We start from the raw sequence: 17987 nt of genomic DNA on the forward strand, positions 1-17987 counted from the left end.
TAACAGTATTCCTCTTTGCTGTATTCTTTTCCCAGTGAATCACAAATTAGGCTAGATAGGATGGAAATCAAAAAAGGAGTAAGCACAATTTATTAAAGATGCAAAGGAACTTCCTTTAAAGGCACAATTTTAGTAACTATAGTACTGTCATGTCTCCTGGGAAATCATTTTCGCTTTACTAACCCTTCAGAAAAAGAAGGTTGACATTATAATCAATAATGATATTCATCTGCAGGTATCAAAGCACTTAGCAAAGTCAGCAAAATAATCTTCATTTTAGAAACGGTGCAACCAAGGCATTAAGTAAGAAGGAGAATGCAATGATCTAAGATCACTGAGTAGGTTGATGACAGAACCAGGAATTAACATGTAGGTCTTCAGTCGCCTAGTCCAGGACCATTTGTGCTAGACTACCCCACCTCTGATAAATGATACAGACTTTTTAAGCTGCAGGTTCAAAGTCATTTACTTAAAGATGTGAAATTTTGGCACTCAACACAAGATACCAGTTCTGCTAGATGCTCTGATTATAGTCAGCTTCTGTCATTGCTCATGAGATGACACTACTCTGATTACTAAGTCTGCTTTGAGGGCTTCTCAGAGTTGATATACTCAGGTCAGTTGAAGGGATGGAGGAACCACTCCTCTTCCGTCCTTGTTCTTCCTCTTCCTCCTCCATCATCCCGATGGGCATGAGCATAATGGGATTTAACTCACTACGAGGCGCTCCAATAATGCCCACCCTGTTACAAAAAGTGGTGTTAATATGACTGACGCAATGAAGCAAAGGAAAACAACAGTAAGGGAGAACAATTTGTAATTTTTCCTGGGTAAAACAGCAAGGAGCCTTGCCTACTTTAGTTATACTGTGGATAACACATTAGGAAGAGAATATCTGCATTCCCCCAGGGAAAAACAAATAAGCATGCTTATGCACTCCGCACTTTGCATACCATGTCATGTTTCTGTATGGAGTGTGAATGTACACAACATAAAGCACATTTGCCTAAGTAAAGCTTAGCACTTCCTGGAAAGGATGGCCTTACTGCGTATGAATTTATGAGCACGTGCTTGAGCTGTAAAGCCAATATATTCAGTACACAGAGCTGCAAAGAGCAATTACATGTGCATTTGCCACAAATTTCATGTTCTCAGGAAACACCGGGCCCACTGGTCATGTGTTGTAGATGCGTCCATGATTTTGCATGTATAGCTTAGTAGTGTTCATTAGTTTTCCAGAACTCAGGAGGGTCCACACAAATGTTGGACATTCTCAAATTATAACTTCCAGGCAGAAAAAGAAGATTTACATTGGAAAGCCTTACTGGTAGCCCTGCATACACTTCAACAGAACAACACTGATTTACAGTGGTCCTGTTTACATGAGTTATTACATAAAGAAGTAATGTAGTGATACTGCTGTTATCCATAGTTGGATGGAAAATGAAATTACTCTTTCGTGACATAGGAAGGCTTGAAAATTTGGCTTTTATCTTGAATCAGAAGAAAAAGCTCTCTTGTATTTTTATTACAATAGAAGTTATATTTTAGAACTACATTGTAGTAACAAAATGACTTTGTCAAAATAAAATACGTCAATAAATATAACCTAGAAGTCATGTAAAAATAAGAATTTGGACTGAATCACAAACAGAAAAAAAAATCCACTTTGACTTAAGATCATTTGATTAGTTTCTTTTCAATGTATATTAAAACATTTTTTTCCCCCAGAAAACTTTTCAGTTTTAACAAAACACTGTGATGGATGGTAGCTGCTTTGCCATCAGTTAACGCAGAGTACTACTACTGCTAATTCCAGACTGGCTCGAGCCCGTCTTACCTACACTCCAGTTGTGCTCTCTAACTACAGAGTAGACAGATTCTCAGTCCGCTGGCCCCTCTCCCGGTGAGGAAGAGCTAGCCATCAGACATCCTCTCTGATAGTACAACCAAATCTACTTACCCACGGAAATAGCCCCTTACTTGGTAGTGAATAACTCTGAGAACTCTGGCAAGTCTTTACTCTTGCAAGGCTGAGGGGTTTTGCCCCGATGGTAGAATTGCTTCTGAAAGAGGTGCTGAGCACTGTCCTTCGGTAAGGGCAGCAGCGTGCTGAGCACTGGTGAGCGCTGCTGGGCCACGATATTTATTGATGGACGCTTGGCACAGCCATTTCTTGAAAGAAAACAGATGCAGCTGTTATCTCAGTGTGTTGGGACGGGGCAGGGGGGGTCCCTACAGGCCCATCAGAGTGTCACACATGTACCTGTGACATGGGAATCTCACTTTCTTTGCATCGGCAGTTTGGTCTCCAGCTTTCTGCAAGTCAACATCTTTCTTCTCTCTTAAGGTAGGATTAAATATATCAGAGCGAAGAAGCCTGCAGATTTCTTCCTGAATCACTCGGAAGTGCTTCCGTCTGAATGCAAGCCAAGCCACATAGCAGCAGTAGCTGTAGAAGCTCTGAATCGAAAACACAGATCTCATTTTCACTGGGGAAGTCCCCATGTGCCACTGCGTCCCAGTGTGGAGGCTGGCATGACTCCACTAAAAAGCCAGCAACCAGTTTGGCAATGACCAAATGGCAATTTACCATTTATCAGACAATATTTGAAAGGACACTCACAGTATGAAGACTCTATAACTACCTTTCCAACTCATGGCCAGGTGGCTAGAAGTCTCCATACTTAGAGGCCTATCCAATATATCCCTACTAAAGCAATTAAGAGCAGTAACTCCCTGCACTGACACTGCATGATGGGAAGAGGATGATAATCTTTTTTTAACAATATACTAACAGATGAAGCTGAAACACAGTTCAGATGGATTTGATCTCGCTTAACTCTGGCCAGTGTGACTTAGCCTTGCTGCTGAATATGAAGGAGCCAACTGGAGATCACTATCTAATTTCCTTCAATAATCAATGGAAAGAGACAGATGAGATGAGTCATTCCATGGCTCACACATCTGTTTTAGGGAAAAACAATTCACCCTCTAGCTGAGCTTCTCTTTTTCTCCATTGACTGCCAAGAGAGCCTAAGGGCCCAGTCTGACTGGACGCCTACTGTTTGAGCGACTAGAGTTAGACAAGATGATTCCCACCCCAGATGACAGCATTATGATCACAGAAAATATTATTACCAAATATGAACTCATTGCATATCATCCCCACATATCTGCTTGCTGACTAGAAAACAAAGTCTAGCATTTCACTCCTGTTCATTATTTGTGATTCCTGAAGCCAAGTGAACATCCACTAAATCAAATGTCTGCTAAGCCTGTTCTTGAAAAGGTGGTACCACTGGGACTGCTCGGTATCCCTAAACTGTATCCACAATACTCATCTTTCAAGAAAATGCATCCCAATTTGTGAATTACAAAGTATAATTTGGGCCCTAGCTGTTTTACATTAATTTGCTTAAGTGCTACTACATACCAAGTGTAACTACATACCAAATGCTCATTGAAGTGTATGTGGCAGGCTAGAAGAGCTCATTGGCAGCTAGAAATGTTGTAAGGGCAATAAAAATGAAAGTCAGCTGTGAAATTTCTTATTTAGAGGTGAAATTATGAAACCAATGATGAGAAGAAACCTATAGACCAGATTTCCCAGGGGGACCTCAGGCAGTGATAGAAACTGCCCAGGCTTTGAGGCAGCCAGAGAGGACCTGAAACTCTCCAGCTAAGGGCTCCAAGAGGAAAGGGTAGGGCCTGAAGGGTAGAACCAGACTGTATTTTACAATGGCATTGTAATCTAGGCCCAAAGATAAAAATCTTACTGTAGGTACTTTGCCCTACAAGTATACTACTGGCAGAACCAAAAGGGAAAGGAGCAGGCTGACTGCAGAACTTCAATGCACGAGGAAGGGACAGGCTTTGGGCTGACAGTCATGCTCTCCCTTCGTCTTTGTATCTTTCTTACCTCAAAGAAGTCCCGATCCTTCTGCGATGATGATGTTTTTCTCCTAAGGCAGTGAACAACAGCACAAAATTAATAGCAGCAGTTGTCTTCTGAGTTCTCTAAAGAGAGTATTGAATATGACTTATGTGGCTATTCCCAAGTTGCCATTTCACCAAAGCAATAAAGTTGGTGTTGGTAGATCCTCATTATTAGCATGCAGAGACCACTGTCCAAGAGAAAGACAGGACTTCTGCATTGCCTCGGAAGGAGAAAATGCAAAATATTCTATGGCTCAGTTAATTAAATTTGACAGAGAACAAAGCTGGATGTGACGAGCAGGTGAGGTTCCCCTGCTATCTAAACTGAGTTCTCTGCATGGGCCTCTCAAAAGCAGTCAGCACTGATCTAACCCAGTTTCCACTGAAGTCCATAGAAAACTCTCCCTGACATCACTGGAAGAGCAACAAGCAGAGTTACCAGGGAACAAAGCCAGGCCAGTGCTGAGACAATATACTTGAAAACCAGGAGAGAGATAACTGATGGATCTCCAAGAAGAAATGCAAAACATGCACAAGAATGACACAGGGCCTTTGTTAAGGAAGCAGCAATTTGCCCAGTGGAAATCCGAGAGATGATCTCACCACCCACTTGAGCCTGGGGATTCTCAGACAAAGCCAAATGGAAGCCCATCATGGAAACCAGTACTAATGTGGAAGGTGATGAACACAACCCAGCAGGCATTCAGTTCTCTTGGAGGTGGCACAGCTCACCCTTATGGAAGGAAAAGCAATTTCCCTTGCAAGCCTCCAGATCTCCACAGATCTGGCTAGGTCCTGAGAGACGCACAGGAAGCCCTGTGTCTCTGTTAATTCACCACCTTCTGAAACATCCCCTATGTTCCTGGTAAGATCAACATCAGTTGTTCCAAACTGGTATCCCCAGCTGCCATCACTGCAGAAACATCAATGCAGAGCAGACTATGAAGATAGTATCTTTTCAGCCCCATACCTCCATTAACCAGCCTGTCGTTTTTGTTTATTGAAATATTGATCAACAGGATCACGTATCTCCCTGTTGCCCACCAATCCTACTTCTGCTGACAGTTCAGCTGAGATCCCAAACCCCACATATGGGGTAAAAGAAATCCGACTGTGCAAGCATGGCATGGCCTTTGCCAAAGCAGAATCTCCCAAATAACTTTGATGCGTTTGACTCCTTAGAATGCTGCACTTAACCAGAATTCATGTCTTCAGAATAACACAGTGGAGGAACCTTATGTGAAGCTGGCTCCTTAAACCTAAACATAAAGGTTTCAGCTTCACCTTTTAGCGTTACGTATCTTTGCAGTGTCTTTGAACTAACCCCTGCTTCAGCAGTCAGAGAAACCTATGTGGACGTCAGCAACAGAAACTAACACTAATAATTAGAGCCAAATAAGGCTGGAGGTCTCCACCCTTCTCTTCTCAACGCTTTCTTTCTTTGGGTGATATATTAGCTAAGACCTACTTGAAGTAAAGTTTCCTAAAATAAGTGTTGTACTAGCAGGCAACTCCCATGTCTAGGGCACAGCTGCTAATTACCTAGGAAAATACAGAAATGGTTAGGGAAACATCAAATTTACAGTAACATTCAGGACAGAACTTGCAAGAAACATGTGAATGAGTGAGTGAAGAGCATCACGCCTTCTAGAAATACAATAACAATTATTTCTTAGAGCTGACAGGGTGACGGGATGAATTCATGCATTAAAGAGAAGGATAGCACAGCCAAAGCAGACAGTGCATTAAGCATAGGGTTTGGATTTAAGAAGACGGTGGCTTGAGATACCTACAAGAACCACTGTTCTGCATAGGGCCACATGGGGAAGAAATGCTTCCTGTGCCATTTTAGCAGCTCTCTTGACCACAACTGTGACTCTAATTGCCCATGGATCAAACCAGCTTCAAGGATCAGTAAGGGCTGACTCAGCAGTGCTTGTGCCATTGATGCACGCAGCTTTGGGAACACTCTGTATTTTTCCCATTATGCCAATGCCCAGAAGGAAACTGGCACCACAAAAAGGTTGCACAACCCCATCAACTTAAAAGGAGAAAGCCAGACACACCTATTCCTCCTCAGCATTGGAGGCATAAAAGAGCTAATGCTAACACACACAAATAACAGGTCTGGAGGAATTCTCTCAAATCCCAGGCTGAGGTAATATCAACATAGGATTTTTTGTGCTGCATTTTACAAAACACGCAAATTGTTAAGTTGAAGATGTTCTCCATCTGTGTCCCTTTTTAAACTTTTGGAAAAAAATACATGTATATGAACAATTAATGATTTCATACAAACACATACATATTTGGCAGATCTAGAAGGAAAAACAGTTTCCCAGCACATGATAAGATTTCATTAAAATGTTGCTATGGTGAATCAGAATGAAAAAGTAAAAGCTTCAATATCATCCTGAATCTAAAGACATTTCGGTTGAGCTATAATAAAACATGGTAAAAGAGGGAATGGCACATCATTAGTAGTTTCACAGCTTTTTCATCTAAACACTTTTCAGGTCAAAAGAAATTCATCAGAAATAACCCTTGTCACAGTTTCCATTTTAATAAAGGATCTTTCCCATCCAAAACCATGTGCACTCAAAAAATTCTTAACTAGCTTTTATAATTAAGAGTTTTAATCAGTTCTGTCCCTTAGCTTTTGTTTTTGGCAGTTTACATAATGGACTGGGAGTATCCAGATAACATTTAAGGCTAAACTGAGTCATCCTGGAAGAGATTTTTATGTAATTGCAATATGGCATGGGAAATGCCATATATTGTAGCATACTCAGCATTAACTTAACTCTGAAGCTAGCTGCAGTCAGCTACCACCCTCCTGTGAGTAACTCAGTGAGGTCCCTCTTCACACAGCACCTTACATCAGAAACATTTTAAGGCACAACCTTCTTCTCTGTCCTCTGTGTCTTTACAGCCTGGACACCAATGTTCCAACCCCTGGCCAGCCTCTACCCACTGCTGTTTTTTTGCCACTAGACCTCTGTCTTGCCTCCATCCTGCACAGTCACACCCACCAGACATATGAGTGAAGAAACAACAGAGCTACCCATGTTTGCTTTCATCTCCAATTAAGCTCCCTACCTTTTTTTGCTTCTCATCATTCCCTTGGTTCCTCTGGCTTTTCAAACATTCTCCCATCCCCTCCCAAATGCTTCAGTTTCTTCATTCTCACAGCAACTTTCTCTCCACCCTCAGTTCTTCACTGGTCCATAGCATCTAAAGAGCAACTGGTGTCCACCACTCTGGGAAAACCATGCGTTGTCTTCCTTGCTCAGTAGAAGAAGGCCTACACAACCAATGCCCAAGATCCCCAAGCACAACCCCTTCTTCTCTCTAATCCCCTCATTTGCTGCCGTTCAGGAACATGGTCTCCTTCACTTGCCAGTACTCTTACGACTTCTCAGACATGATATAAGAGGAAATCAAAGCAGGGATCAATGGCAACCACTGGTACATAACACGTTCTTCCTCTTATACTGTTTGTCTTCAAGATTCAGTAAGTGGAAGCGGGGCAGGGCTGAGATCCAGGGCTGGCACTGCCTTTTGCGCTGATGACTGTGCTGAACCCATCAAAGGTTCACGGTCTGTATATCTAGCAAGGCTTCAACATACCTGGGCTAGAGCCCAGTCTAGTAACCTGTGCCCTGCTGCAACTTGTTGTGGCCAGATCAGCTGGCAGCAGCTCACCAGAAACACTTTCAGAGTCAGTTACCAGCTGGAGCTTCATGGAGATCAGGACACTCTCTGCCTCATGGTCCCTGTGTCCCATGTGTCTCTTTGATCCACAAAGACATTTGTTACCCTGGACATTCACTTCTGTCACTCAAGAAAGGCTTTGGGTTGCTGCTGCACCTGACATAGCAACGGTCCCCAGGAGGAAAGTTTTCTGTGGCTTACTTTCCACAAGACATGTGGTAGTGCTCTGCCATGCCTTCTCCAAGGATAAGATTACAGTACAGCTTGGCAAGGTGAATCCTGGCCACTTCTAACTTTGCCAGGACGTTGTCCATTTCTTTCTCCTCTAACAAAACGATGGTCCTGTTTAAATTAGAAAGAAAACAACATTTTTAGGGAAGGTGTTCTGGATAGAAGGAATGCCAGAAAGAGTGACTGGTCCTGAGAAGTAAGAACAGTTTTGGGGCACATAAGCCACCCCACTACATGACACCAACCTCGGAGGACTCCACTGCAGCAAGCTCAGACACCTTCAGTGCAGCTTTGCAATGCTGATGGGGCCACAAGGCCTAGGGCTTGGGCCCAGACAGTCTCTCCTGCCCTGTAGAGCTTATAAGCTCCGTGCCCACAGCCTTTTAGGTTGCTTTCTTTGATCCCATGCAGCTTATGAACTCTTTTTGCAGTCTACATAAAAGCCCTGGAGGTGCACTTAGATATCTCCGGGTGCAGACTGCCACCAGGCAGCAAGAAGCAGCGGGTCTGGTTCAGTCAGAGACAGCGCTTCTCTTCACAAAGGCAGAAGAAGCACCTTTGGGACTGCCTCCAAACAGGAAAGGCTGACACCGCAAGCCTGCATTTTAAACCGGTTCAGATCAAACACTAAGGAAATACCAAGCCAAAGAGCTCTCTGCTTTCTCTGCTTCCCCTGCAGTCCACCAGATTGTCTCCCAGTACCTGGGAGTGCTACAGACCTAAAAGTCACCAGCCTCCTTTCATACTCAGGAGGGTTGTTTTTATCGGTCCCATCCTTGATGGCCTCAAGGTCAAAGGCTTTCTACAAGACCCAGCTCTAATAATTAGGGCAATTACTCTCGGCTTCTCAAGGATAATTGCTAATAAAATTCAACTGATTTTCCTAAAAAGATATGAAAGGGTTCAAAGCAGAAACAAATAGAAACTGAGTGGAAAAGAAAATACGGGGCAAAATAATAGCCCATGTGCCAGTCCTATCTCATTTACCACTGCTCAGTTTTTGTTCTTAGGGTCACATATTTCAGAAATGAATACTCCTACGCTGTCTCCAGTGATGGGGAATGCCTCCTGCCCACTGCTTTGGAAAACTGGTTGGTTGTTTTTGAAGTTAGTTACAAGATATTCCTGAATCTAGAGGAAGCCAGAGAAGCCTCAGGCTTGGATTTAAAACAAGTCAGCCTAGAATCAACAAAAGATAGGTAACAAGAAGTCAAAGATGTCTTCATCTTGACTTTGTCTGATATGTATTCCTTCCAATATAAGAAAGTTTAACACACAGAAGCAATGACTTCTTAATCAAGGACTTAGACTCTCTACTGAGGCACCATGAATGCTGATACTTCTACTATGTCTGCGTTCAAGACAGTGAAGAGCTATTCAGACCATCAGGTCTGGCTCCCTGGGGACTGTAATAATCACAAGAGATGAGCTGGAATCTACCGTAGGCAGCCTGAACAGCAGGAATCCCAAAACATGCAAAGTAAGGGCAGGAATAAACAGCATTTTTTACGTTCCTAGGATATCACACACGGTCTGCAAGAGCGCAGAGCAGTCAAAGACTGCAGAGCCATTGCTTGTGTCTGCCATGTAGAACCATCAGGCTGAAAAAGGCCTAGGTGGGCTACCAAGCCCAGTCTCCAAACAGCTTCCATTCCATATATCCTCACCCAGAATTAGCCACAAAAGGCTTTCCAAAATCTTTCAACAAACTTTACAGTGGAGATGCTTTATCTTTTATTAATATGCAAGAGGATGAGAGCAGTGGGAATTAAAGATGGTACTGGTGGCCTCGGTCCTGGTGGCAGGAGGGAGTTTGATACACAAAACTCTCTGATGGTCCTAGGAAGAGGTAATATCCTGTGCTGCAGCAGGTGACAGAAAAAAAAAGACAGTGGTATTTACCAGTGTTATTGGGGTGAAATTTTTCCATTATGAGGCCAAATCTATCAGTTTAGCTATGAGCAAATTACAGGTGTCAACAACCAGACACATGGAAAGGTACCAGCATGTCTTGGCTACATTTGTGGCAATTGTGTCTCTATTTGATTCCATACCTTACAAAGTACTGTGACAAGTCTCAAAATGTCATGACCAACAGAAGAATCATTTAAGCTAAAAATAAACTCAGTAAAAAATACCTTCTAGATGGTAAGATCAAGAAAGATATCCACAGAAGAGGAATGACAGTACTCACTATATTTGATTTTTAAATATAGCTCATGTATGCATCAAGGTCAGAATTAAACCAGGCAGATAATAGAGGAAATGCAAGATTTTGAGCAGGGAAAGAAGGTGCAATGGCAGAGAGCTCTTCCCAGCATACTGTCTCCCTGTTCCTCCAAATCAGCTAAGATGCCAGAATACAGCAAAAAAAAAAGCAAAAAGTCTCTCCTGGCAGGGATTATCCAAAGCTTATAGCTAGTGACCAGAACCCCCTGGATACTGGAAGCATAACTCTATATTGCAATAGGTCCAAACTTCTTTTTATTTCAGTCTGTTTGTATCCGTATTTGCAACACCAGTCAATGATACGGGCCATTTTGAGCTGTAATGGCCCATGAAGTGGCCTCCTTGTCCTTTACTAGCCAAGAGTGAAGGGTCATTTTGTAAACTGCAGCCCAATGCAGTTTATGTAAATTGTATATGAAATTCGTATATGAAATTACACTCATGGTTTTCTTTATTTATGAATTGTTCTTTGCACAATGAGAGAAACACCTGACAATCCATGGAGGTGGAGCAAGCAAATTCCTTAAGGCCACCAATCCTCCAACAATCTTTGCTTCAATCCAGATACATCAGCTCCTCTTTATATCAAGGCTTCAAGAACTGTCAAGTAAGTAATTATTAGGTGTTTTAATAAAATAGTCAATCAATTCTCAGAGATTATTAATGAGCCCAGCAGATCATTAAGTTTTCTTATAATCATGATTTGTAGCTCAGTAATACTTTCTCCCAAGGTATATAATCCTCTAATACAGCAGCTCCTAAACTACTCCTCTGTAATCCCCACTTCCACTTTGCAAGGTAGCAAGTATGGTCACACACCCTCACTGGAGAACTGCTTTCCTAACATATATTTCTCCTGTTGAAACATGCTGATATCACCAAAGAGTCATCTGAGCCTGCTTTGCGAAGTATTTAAAAAGGAATCTTAAAGCAATGTGACCCACAGCACAAATTAACATCCAGTAAACTCAGATATGATTATTTGTTGCTTTGTTCTGCAAGCAGAAATGACTGGATGCTAATGTTACCACCAGGAAATGGCAGTAAGAGATGGTAATTCAGTCCAGAACAGTCATACAGATTTAGCATTTATAGCAGTAGTAGATTTATTTACATTGCAGTGTTACCTGGACAAGCCAAATTATTTGGTGACCCCACTGCAGCAAGGCTGATCCAATCACTATCTTGAAATGGAGACTAGGATGCTGCCATGCCACATGAACCACAGTGCACGTCACTCAAGGCAAGGCTGCGGAAAAACGGGGTTCAAAACCCTCCCCGTTCAGTTTCTCTACATAGCCTTGGGACTGTTCCCTGTGGTCTTCCATGTATAGACTTGGCCAATATATGCTTGTGGCTTTAGCGCCAAGCATTATAACGAAGCCAGCAATAACAAACCTAGTCTATGCACAGGGCAAGCCCTGTTACGCAGTCTTTACTCATGCAAGAAGTCCTTGCTCGTATGCAGGATCCCACTGACTCTGACATGAAAGCCTGCCCTGTGATTCCAGATTTGCTGGGGCATGCCCTATGTACTTACACTAGTGAAGTCTCATACTCACGAAACTGGAGTTTTGGATGTCTTTTCCAGGGCAATTTTTTCCAAGTAAAAAGATAAGTAGAAAATCAGAGCCATGAGGAACGCATCTAGTTTCTTATTCCTAAATGGAAAGTAGAAAGGTCACCATATCTACAAATTCGCAGATACAAACACCACCAGGCTATTATGAAAAAGAACAAAGTCTCTGCTCAGGGGCCTACAGTATGTCAAAAACTATCCATACAGTCTAGACCTATTTGTAGCAAGCACTGCATCCTGCAGTAAGAGTTTGAAGGCTTTTAGAGAATTACTAGGAGTCCAAAAGTTACGCTGAAGAGTGGATTGAACTGCATATAACCAGACATGCTCCCAGCGAGCACCTTTTCTGCACTAAACACACCGAAAGGGTGGCATTCCCATTCAAAGGAGCAAACGGGATACCTGGGATGCCCCTCTCGCCTTCTTCGGGGACAGTACATCTAAGGCTCAGCAAAGTCTGCAGACACATTCCTAAACCAAAGGCCGTGCAGCCACTGTAACGCCCTGCTGAGCTCAGAGACGTGCCTCGGAGACAAAGTGCTCTCCCAGCCGCCCTCCTGCTCTCAGCGCTTGGAGAAGTAATGCTGATACGTAACAGCAGCAGTTAATGAGCTCTGCAGGCCCGACTGGAGCAGCAGCAGCACAAGAAGGCAACGCAGATGCCCAGCTGCGCTAGACGCTCCCCGTGCATCCAGTGTCACTGATGCTCTGGCAAACATGGAATTTAATTTGGAGTAAGACAAGTAACAGGCTTTGAATATTTTGGCCTAAGTCATAGCTTGCCCGTAGCTAACCCAGAGGAAGACTCTTTCAAACAAGCAATGGGATTACTTCTCTGCACATCTCACGGATGAAATGCCGCTGGTATTGTTTCCCACTGAGCAGCATAAACAAGATATTTTAAACCACTGTTCTTTTATTTTCTGCTTCTTATAAAGCCTAACCCCTCCACTACCAGCCTCACTCATATAATTCCTGAAACAAATTCTAAGTGACATACCTCATAACTGCTGTAAACGAGAGCATGCGATGTGCCTCACTTTCTTGCCCCAAAAACAAAGCAGCATCTGCAAACATATAGAAGGGAAAAATAGTATTTCCTCCAAAAAAAATATTAACTGTTGGTAACGATGGTTTTCTAACCTATAAGAGTGATGCCTTGCTGAGATCAAATACCAGCAATTACTCACATTTGACATCATCCAGCGTCACATAGTCATGCTGTACTCGCTTTGACAGCCTACGAGATTTTCCCTCTTGTTCAGCCAGCCTTCTTCCAGTGAACATTGCAGTGCATACGTCTTGAAAGATGCTAGGAGTCGACCAATACAGAGCACTTAAGGACACAGTATCAGTTCCAGTCAGAGAATAATCCACCTGGTACATACTCCTTTCATTGCACTTGGTTTCAAACACACAGGCAGCGAAATAGTGCTTGACAGATACCCTGAACTAACTTTCAGCTATTCTAACCACAAAACAGGTTGGGGACGCTCAGAGGAACAGGGCATTTCACCTCTTAAGGTCGCTTCTGAAGTTGCTCTTTTGGTTGCTAATATAATAAATTGTGACTATGTTATTTAGATCAAAGAGGTTTTAAGTAATGGATGGGAGTCAGCTATCCCATGTTGTGAATTTATAAAATTATTATTAATAATAATACTTTAATCTTTGAAGTGCCTTGCAAAGATGAATTCATTACCTCACAACGCTCTTTCTATGCAGATGGGAACTATTACCTCATTCTGAGCAATCCAGAAAGAGCAACGAAGATGGTGAATGACTTCAGCAGAGTCGCACCAAGCTAGTGCCTGAGTTAGCATTCAACACCAGGCATGTCTGGCTCTTGCTTTTTCATTCCGACCACTCATCCATGCTGCTGAAATGACCAGTGGTTCCTGTTTCGTGCGTTTTGTTCAGACGTGATCTTCAACAACGGGCAAAAACCTTCCCACCCAAATAATCTTGCTTCTTTTTGAGACAGGTTAGTTGAATTGAAATACCTGTTTAACGCCGTGCCTCCCATTTCCTGAAAGTGAATATTTTTTCCTTTCTTAAGGTGTTCCTCAGCTTCTGGATCGGAGCTGCAATACAGAGTGTGAACATTAAGTAGCATGAATTTCAATTACTAGCAGCAGTGCAAAGAGGGCAATATCCCGTGATACAAAGGCATATATATTTGGGCCTCCATCTAGCATCTGGATTGTAGTGAGGTCCATGTAAGATGTTCCTTTCAAGAACTATGAAGCGAAGAGTGAAAGAAGCTTCCCAGGGTCCTCCTGCTCTGTCTCCTGCCATCACAAGCACTGCGTCATATCAACCCTTCAAGTAATCAGTGTCTCAGGTGGCTTTATCTCCACTATTCTGGTCCTGAAAACACCGATAAATAGCCACTTTCTTTTAATTTCCAGCCTAAATTTATTCACAGTAAATTACTACACATACCCTCTTGGCCTTCAGCTCAACTAGTCCTTTCCCTTTGTGGATGTTCCCTTACTTCTCCAAGTAGCTTTTTTCTTCATAGTCAGGCTTTGAAAACTCGAGTAAATACATCTGGTAATTTCATAATATCCCACCACTACCTGTTACCTGAAATTAGTGGCCAGAAAGGAGAGTTGATTGTTCTTGACTCAAAAACTCTTCCTTCTAAAATTAGCGGGAAGGTAGAATAGGGTCTTGCCTTAGAAAATAGATTTTAAATGTAAACTGCTCAATACCAGAGCTTTTCTCTGGGATCATCACGGGAGAAGACGAGCAGAACTGGTGAACTCGTGCCCATCCCTGGAGAACCACCACACGGTCAGCAGCGTCCCAAGCCTAGCAGAGAGGGTGGCTGGAGCTGCTCAGACTCAGACTGTGAGAGGTGTCTGCAATAGCTTTGCCACCAGGCTCCCAAGGTGAGCAGCTGGCTCCACCATGAAGCTTGGAAGATGCCTGGCCAGGCAGGGAGGCAGCAGCAGAGACCATGCTCCATGGCACTCCCTGTCCAGTATTGCACAAGGGAACAGGGGAGAATATACATTCAGGTTTTTCCAAATTGCTTCAATGTATAGCGATTTTTAAGGGCCGATAGTCTAAACCCACAACTGCCACAGAAATTTAAAGCACAGTCGCATATAGTGGATTCCCTAAAGGTCTGCAGTCTTCCAGTGCTCACCAGTATGCAAGGTCAAACATAACAGTGGCGTCAGTGACCAGCAGTTCATGGACTTCCTTGAACCCAACTCACAGACACCGGGGACAGCATTTGGTCCTCACTTTTAGCGGTCCCTCTGCAGTGGATTCAGCTTGGGAACAATATGGAACAAATCGCATATTTCTCTTTTAGCCCTTTCCCCCCGTAAAAATGATGGCATAATGTCACAGAGCAGCAGTTAAGGAGCTCTATTCTCAATTGAAAAAAAACAGTCAGGTATGTAAGACTTTATCCTACAGTCGATGTTCAGATAAAATATGATTAGACTCTGACATTACCTTACTTGGAACTGCTGAATCAAGACCTAAACCTGCATAATTTTAAACTGATCATGCTTTTACCTTGCAAATTCAAGTGTATTAGTATCATCTTTCCAGTACCATATGCCTGGGGTTAGCTTTATCATCTGCAAAAAAGCAGCACACAGAGTACATGTTATAAAAATCTATGCTCATATTCTCAGCCTGACTTCACAAAATATTTACAATACAAGCAAGGTGCACATTAGTCACTTTAAATATCTCTTAAATCTGCTTTTCACCCACACCGTGTTTGCTCATGAGTTGGTCAAACAGTAATTATTTGAGCTAAAATGCTGACAACGTACAAAAGAGAAAAGTAGTCGTCTATAAAAAATGATCATCTCTCCTTCTACCCTTCTTTCAGATTGCAAAGAAATAATTGAAAGTTTGCTAAGGAATTTCGGTTCTTTGATAGTCAGTGAACCAATAAAGATACAGAAATCAAAGGGAGTCATGTTTTATACAACACAATGCTTTTATTTGGCTTTGATAATATTTATATTGTTTTGGTGACTAAATATTAGGAGAAGAGAAGCTTTTGTTTAAAAATGGAATGGGTTATGCACTAATTTTACTGATTTTTTAAAGAATTTACAATAAAGATCAGTTAGACCCTTGAGGGAACACTTAACAACATTACAAGGAACAGGATTTTACAGTATCTGTACATTAAAAAGGGGGGGAAAAATCCCTCTGGAAATAAATGAAACCTATTAGGCCTTCTGTTACCTAAATTACAAGAAAGCCTTGTAAACCCTTAACAATTATTTGCAAGTCACCTTCAAAAAAAAAAAAAAAAAAAAAAAAAAAAAAAAGCCTGACTGCTGAAATCCTTTTTTTCTGCCTGTAAATTGAAAGCAAGGAAAACTCTGAGGCTTTCCGCAACTTTTGGCAGTTCCCATGCAGACAAGTCGCCACAAGGCTCGCACCAATTCTCGCTCAATTTAACTTGGTTGTAGCATGATGAACACAAAACACTAAAATCATCTCACATCAGCAGCACACAGCCCCTGCAATGGTTAGATCACCGAGCTAAATATTTGGGAACTGTGGCTCTAATCCCTTGGCAAAAAGCGATTAGTTAATATTGCCTGTTCAAGTTTGCAATCTCCAGGTGGAAAGACTTCAGCAAATGCAGTATCTTTTTGTGGCAGACAAGGGATTATGAGCTACCAGAGAAAACCAGAAAATGTGGTGGTATTGAAGAGCATAACAAGAAGGAGAAAATGCCACTCTGGTGTCTTCAAAATGTAACTCAGCAGCTTCTCACTAACACAGATGGGTGATGATTGGCCAAAAAGGAAGTTTTATCATGAATTTTTGTTTTCAGAAAGGGATACCTCAGAGTGGCAGTTATTAATGATACAGTCGAACACCTTCTATGGGAAGCTCTTGAACAAGGTCTCCTAGCCTTCCTGTAATTATCTTTAAATCCTTTTAAACCTGTAGAACTCGAGGCACAAAGATCCCAGGTCACTTCCCAAACGCCAGGGCCCTGAGGGCACCCCCAGCCCTGCCTGTCTCTGCCCACCCCAGGCCACCACCACTCCCTGGCCCCAATTTCAAAATAAACAGCAGGCATCATGGAGCTGCACACATGCTTCTTCCCTTGGTGGGATGAAGCCCCTCTGAGTCCCTTTCACCCCTTCTGCCAGCAGCCAGGTTTAGCCTCACTGCATTTTTCAGAGGTTGGGGAGGTCCTTCACCCATGCAAACCTCTTGAAGCTCCGTCCACCTTTAGGATAGACACGCAGGACGGACATAACTACCGTGGGTTGGAGAACCCCTAAGAAGCATTAGTCTATTTTCGGTCGGCTCAGCAAAAAGATGCCCAAATCTCCTTTTTGTAATACGCCATGGGGCTCTAGAGCAGGTGCAGATGTGAGCCACAGCAGTGGCAGCGGGAGCTGGAGAGACTTACGGGCTCCATGGTGCTTGCAGGGAAGCTGGTGGGAACACGAGAACAGCACAGCTCCTGGCACTGTTTACACCAGTATCCTGGTAACCGCCTCCCGCACGCTGGAAACTACACATCCCAGCACACAAAACCTCTCCGGTCTACTCGGCTCACTGGGAATTTTCCATGCAATAAGACCTCAGCGGTCACTCATTCAGGTTTTCTGGGGTCCTCAAAGGAAGAGAGCTGCAGAGGTTTTCCCAGTTCCTGGCAGAGGATTTGCAGGACTACCATGGGCACCCATTTCCTCTGTAATGGCCGCTGGTGTCTGTACAGTGCTCTGAAGGTTAAACACACTTTAGCTTGGGACTTCACGTGATTGAAAGTATATTTACTAAGTCCTGGGATCTCCTGTGACATGACCGAAGTCCATGCACATGTGGTCAGCTCAAGATTTGAGAGTTCTGCCTGGAAGTAATTCTCATACGCTAAGGCAGGTTGCTTAAGGGCATGATTTCAAGGAAGCGTTTTTAATCTTTGGGATATTTTTGAAGCAGAAAATCTAGCATACTAGCGTAGATAGCAGAACTGCCACTCACAATGGAACAGTGTCATAACTGGTGCAGCTTAGATCACCCCAAAAATCAGTACAAATTCTATTGACAAAAGTACTTTCCCTGTCAATAGAAACCAAGTCCACAAGATGGGTCAGGTTTTGTGTTACAGCTCAGCCAAGCTAATGGTTAGGTGTTGACGAAAGGGGCATTCCTGCTCCCATTCAAGGTTTCCCACCATTTATCTTGGCTTGACTCTGTCCCCATAGCAAGGCAGCGCCCCAAACCATCAGAAGAGTAATCCAGCAAAAACAAATGAGTAATTTTCTGTTGATTTAACGTTTTA

General features: G+C 42.8%; 1 protein-coding gene across 1 annotated transcript; it reads right to left on the bottom strand.

Moving 5' to 3' along the window:
• Positions 1-550: 550 nt before the first annotated feature.
• PPP1R36 (protein phosphatase 1 regulatory subunit 36) lies at positions 551-15304 on the bottom strand. Its single transcript, XM_062577873.1, has 10 exons — positions 15230-15304; positions 13696-13776; positions 12883-13004; positions 12693-12759; positions 11676-11774; positions 7855-7995; positions 3923-3965; positions 2267-2463; positions 1984-2175; positions 551-743 (listed from the first exon to the last, which is right to left on the bottom strand). The coding sequence occupies exons 1-10, from the start codon at positions 15292-15294 to the stop codon at positions 551-553; spliced, it is 1200 nt and encodes a 399-aa protein (XP_062433857.1). The 5' UTR covers positions 15295-15304.
• Between the last annotated feature and the right edge of the window lie 2683 nt (positions 15305-17987).

The sequence above is a fragment of the Rhea pennata genome, chromosome 5 (assembly GCF_028389875.1).
Source record: "Rhea pennata isolate bPtePen1 chromosome 5, bPtePen1.pri, whole genome shotgun sequence".
Taxonomy (NCBI): Eukaryota; Metazoa; Chordata; class Aves; order Rheiformes; family Rheidae; genus Rhea; species Rhea pennata.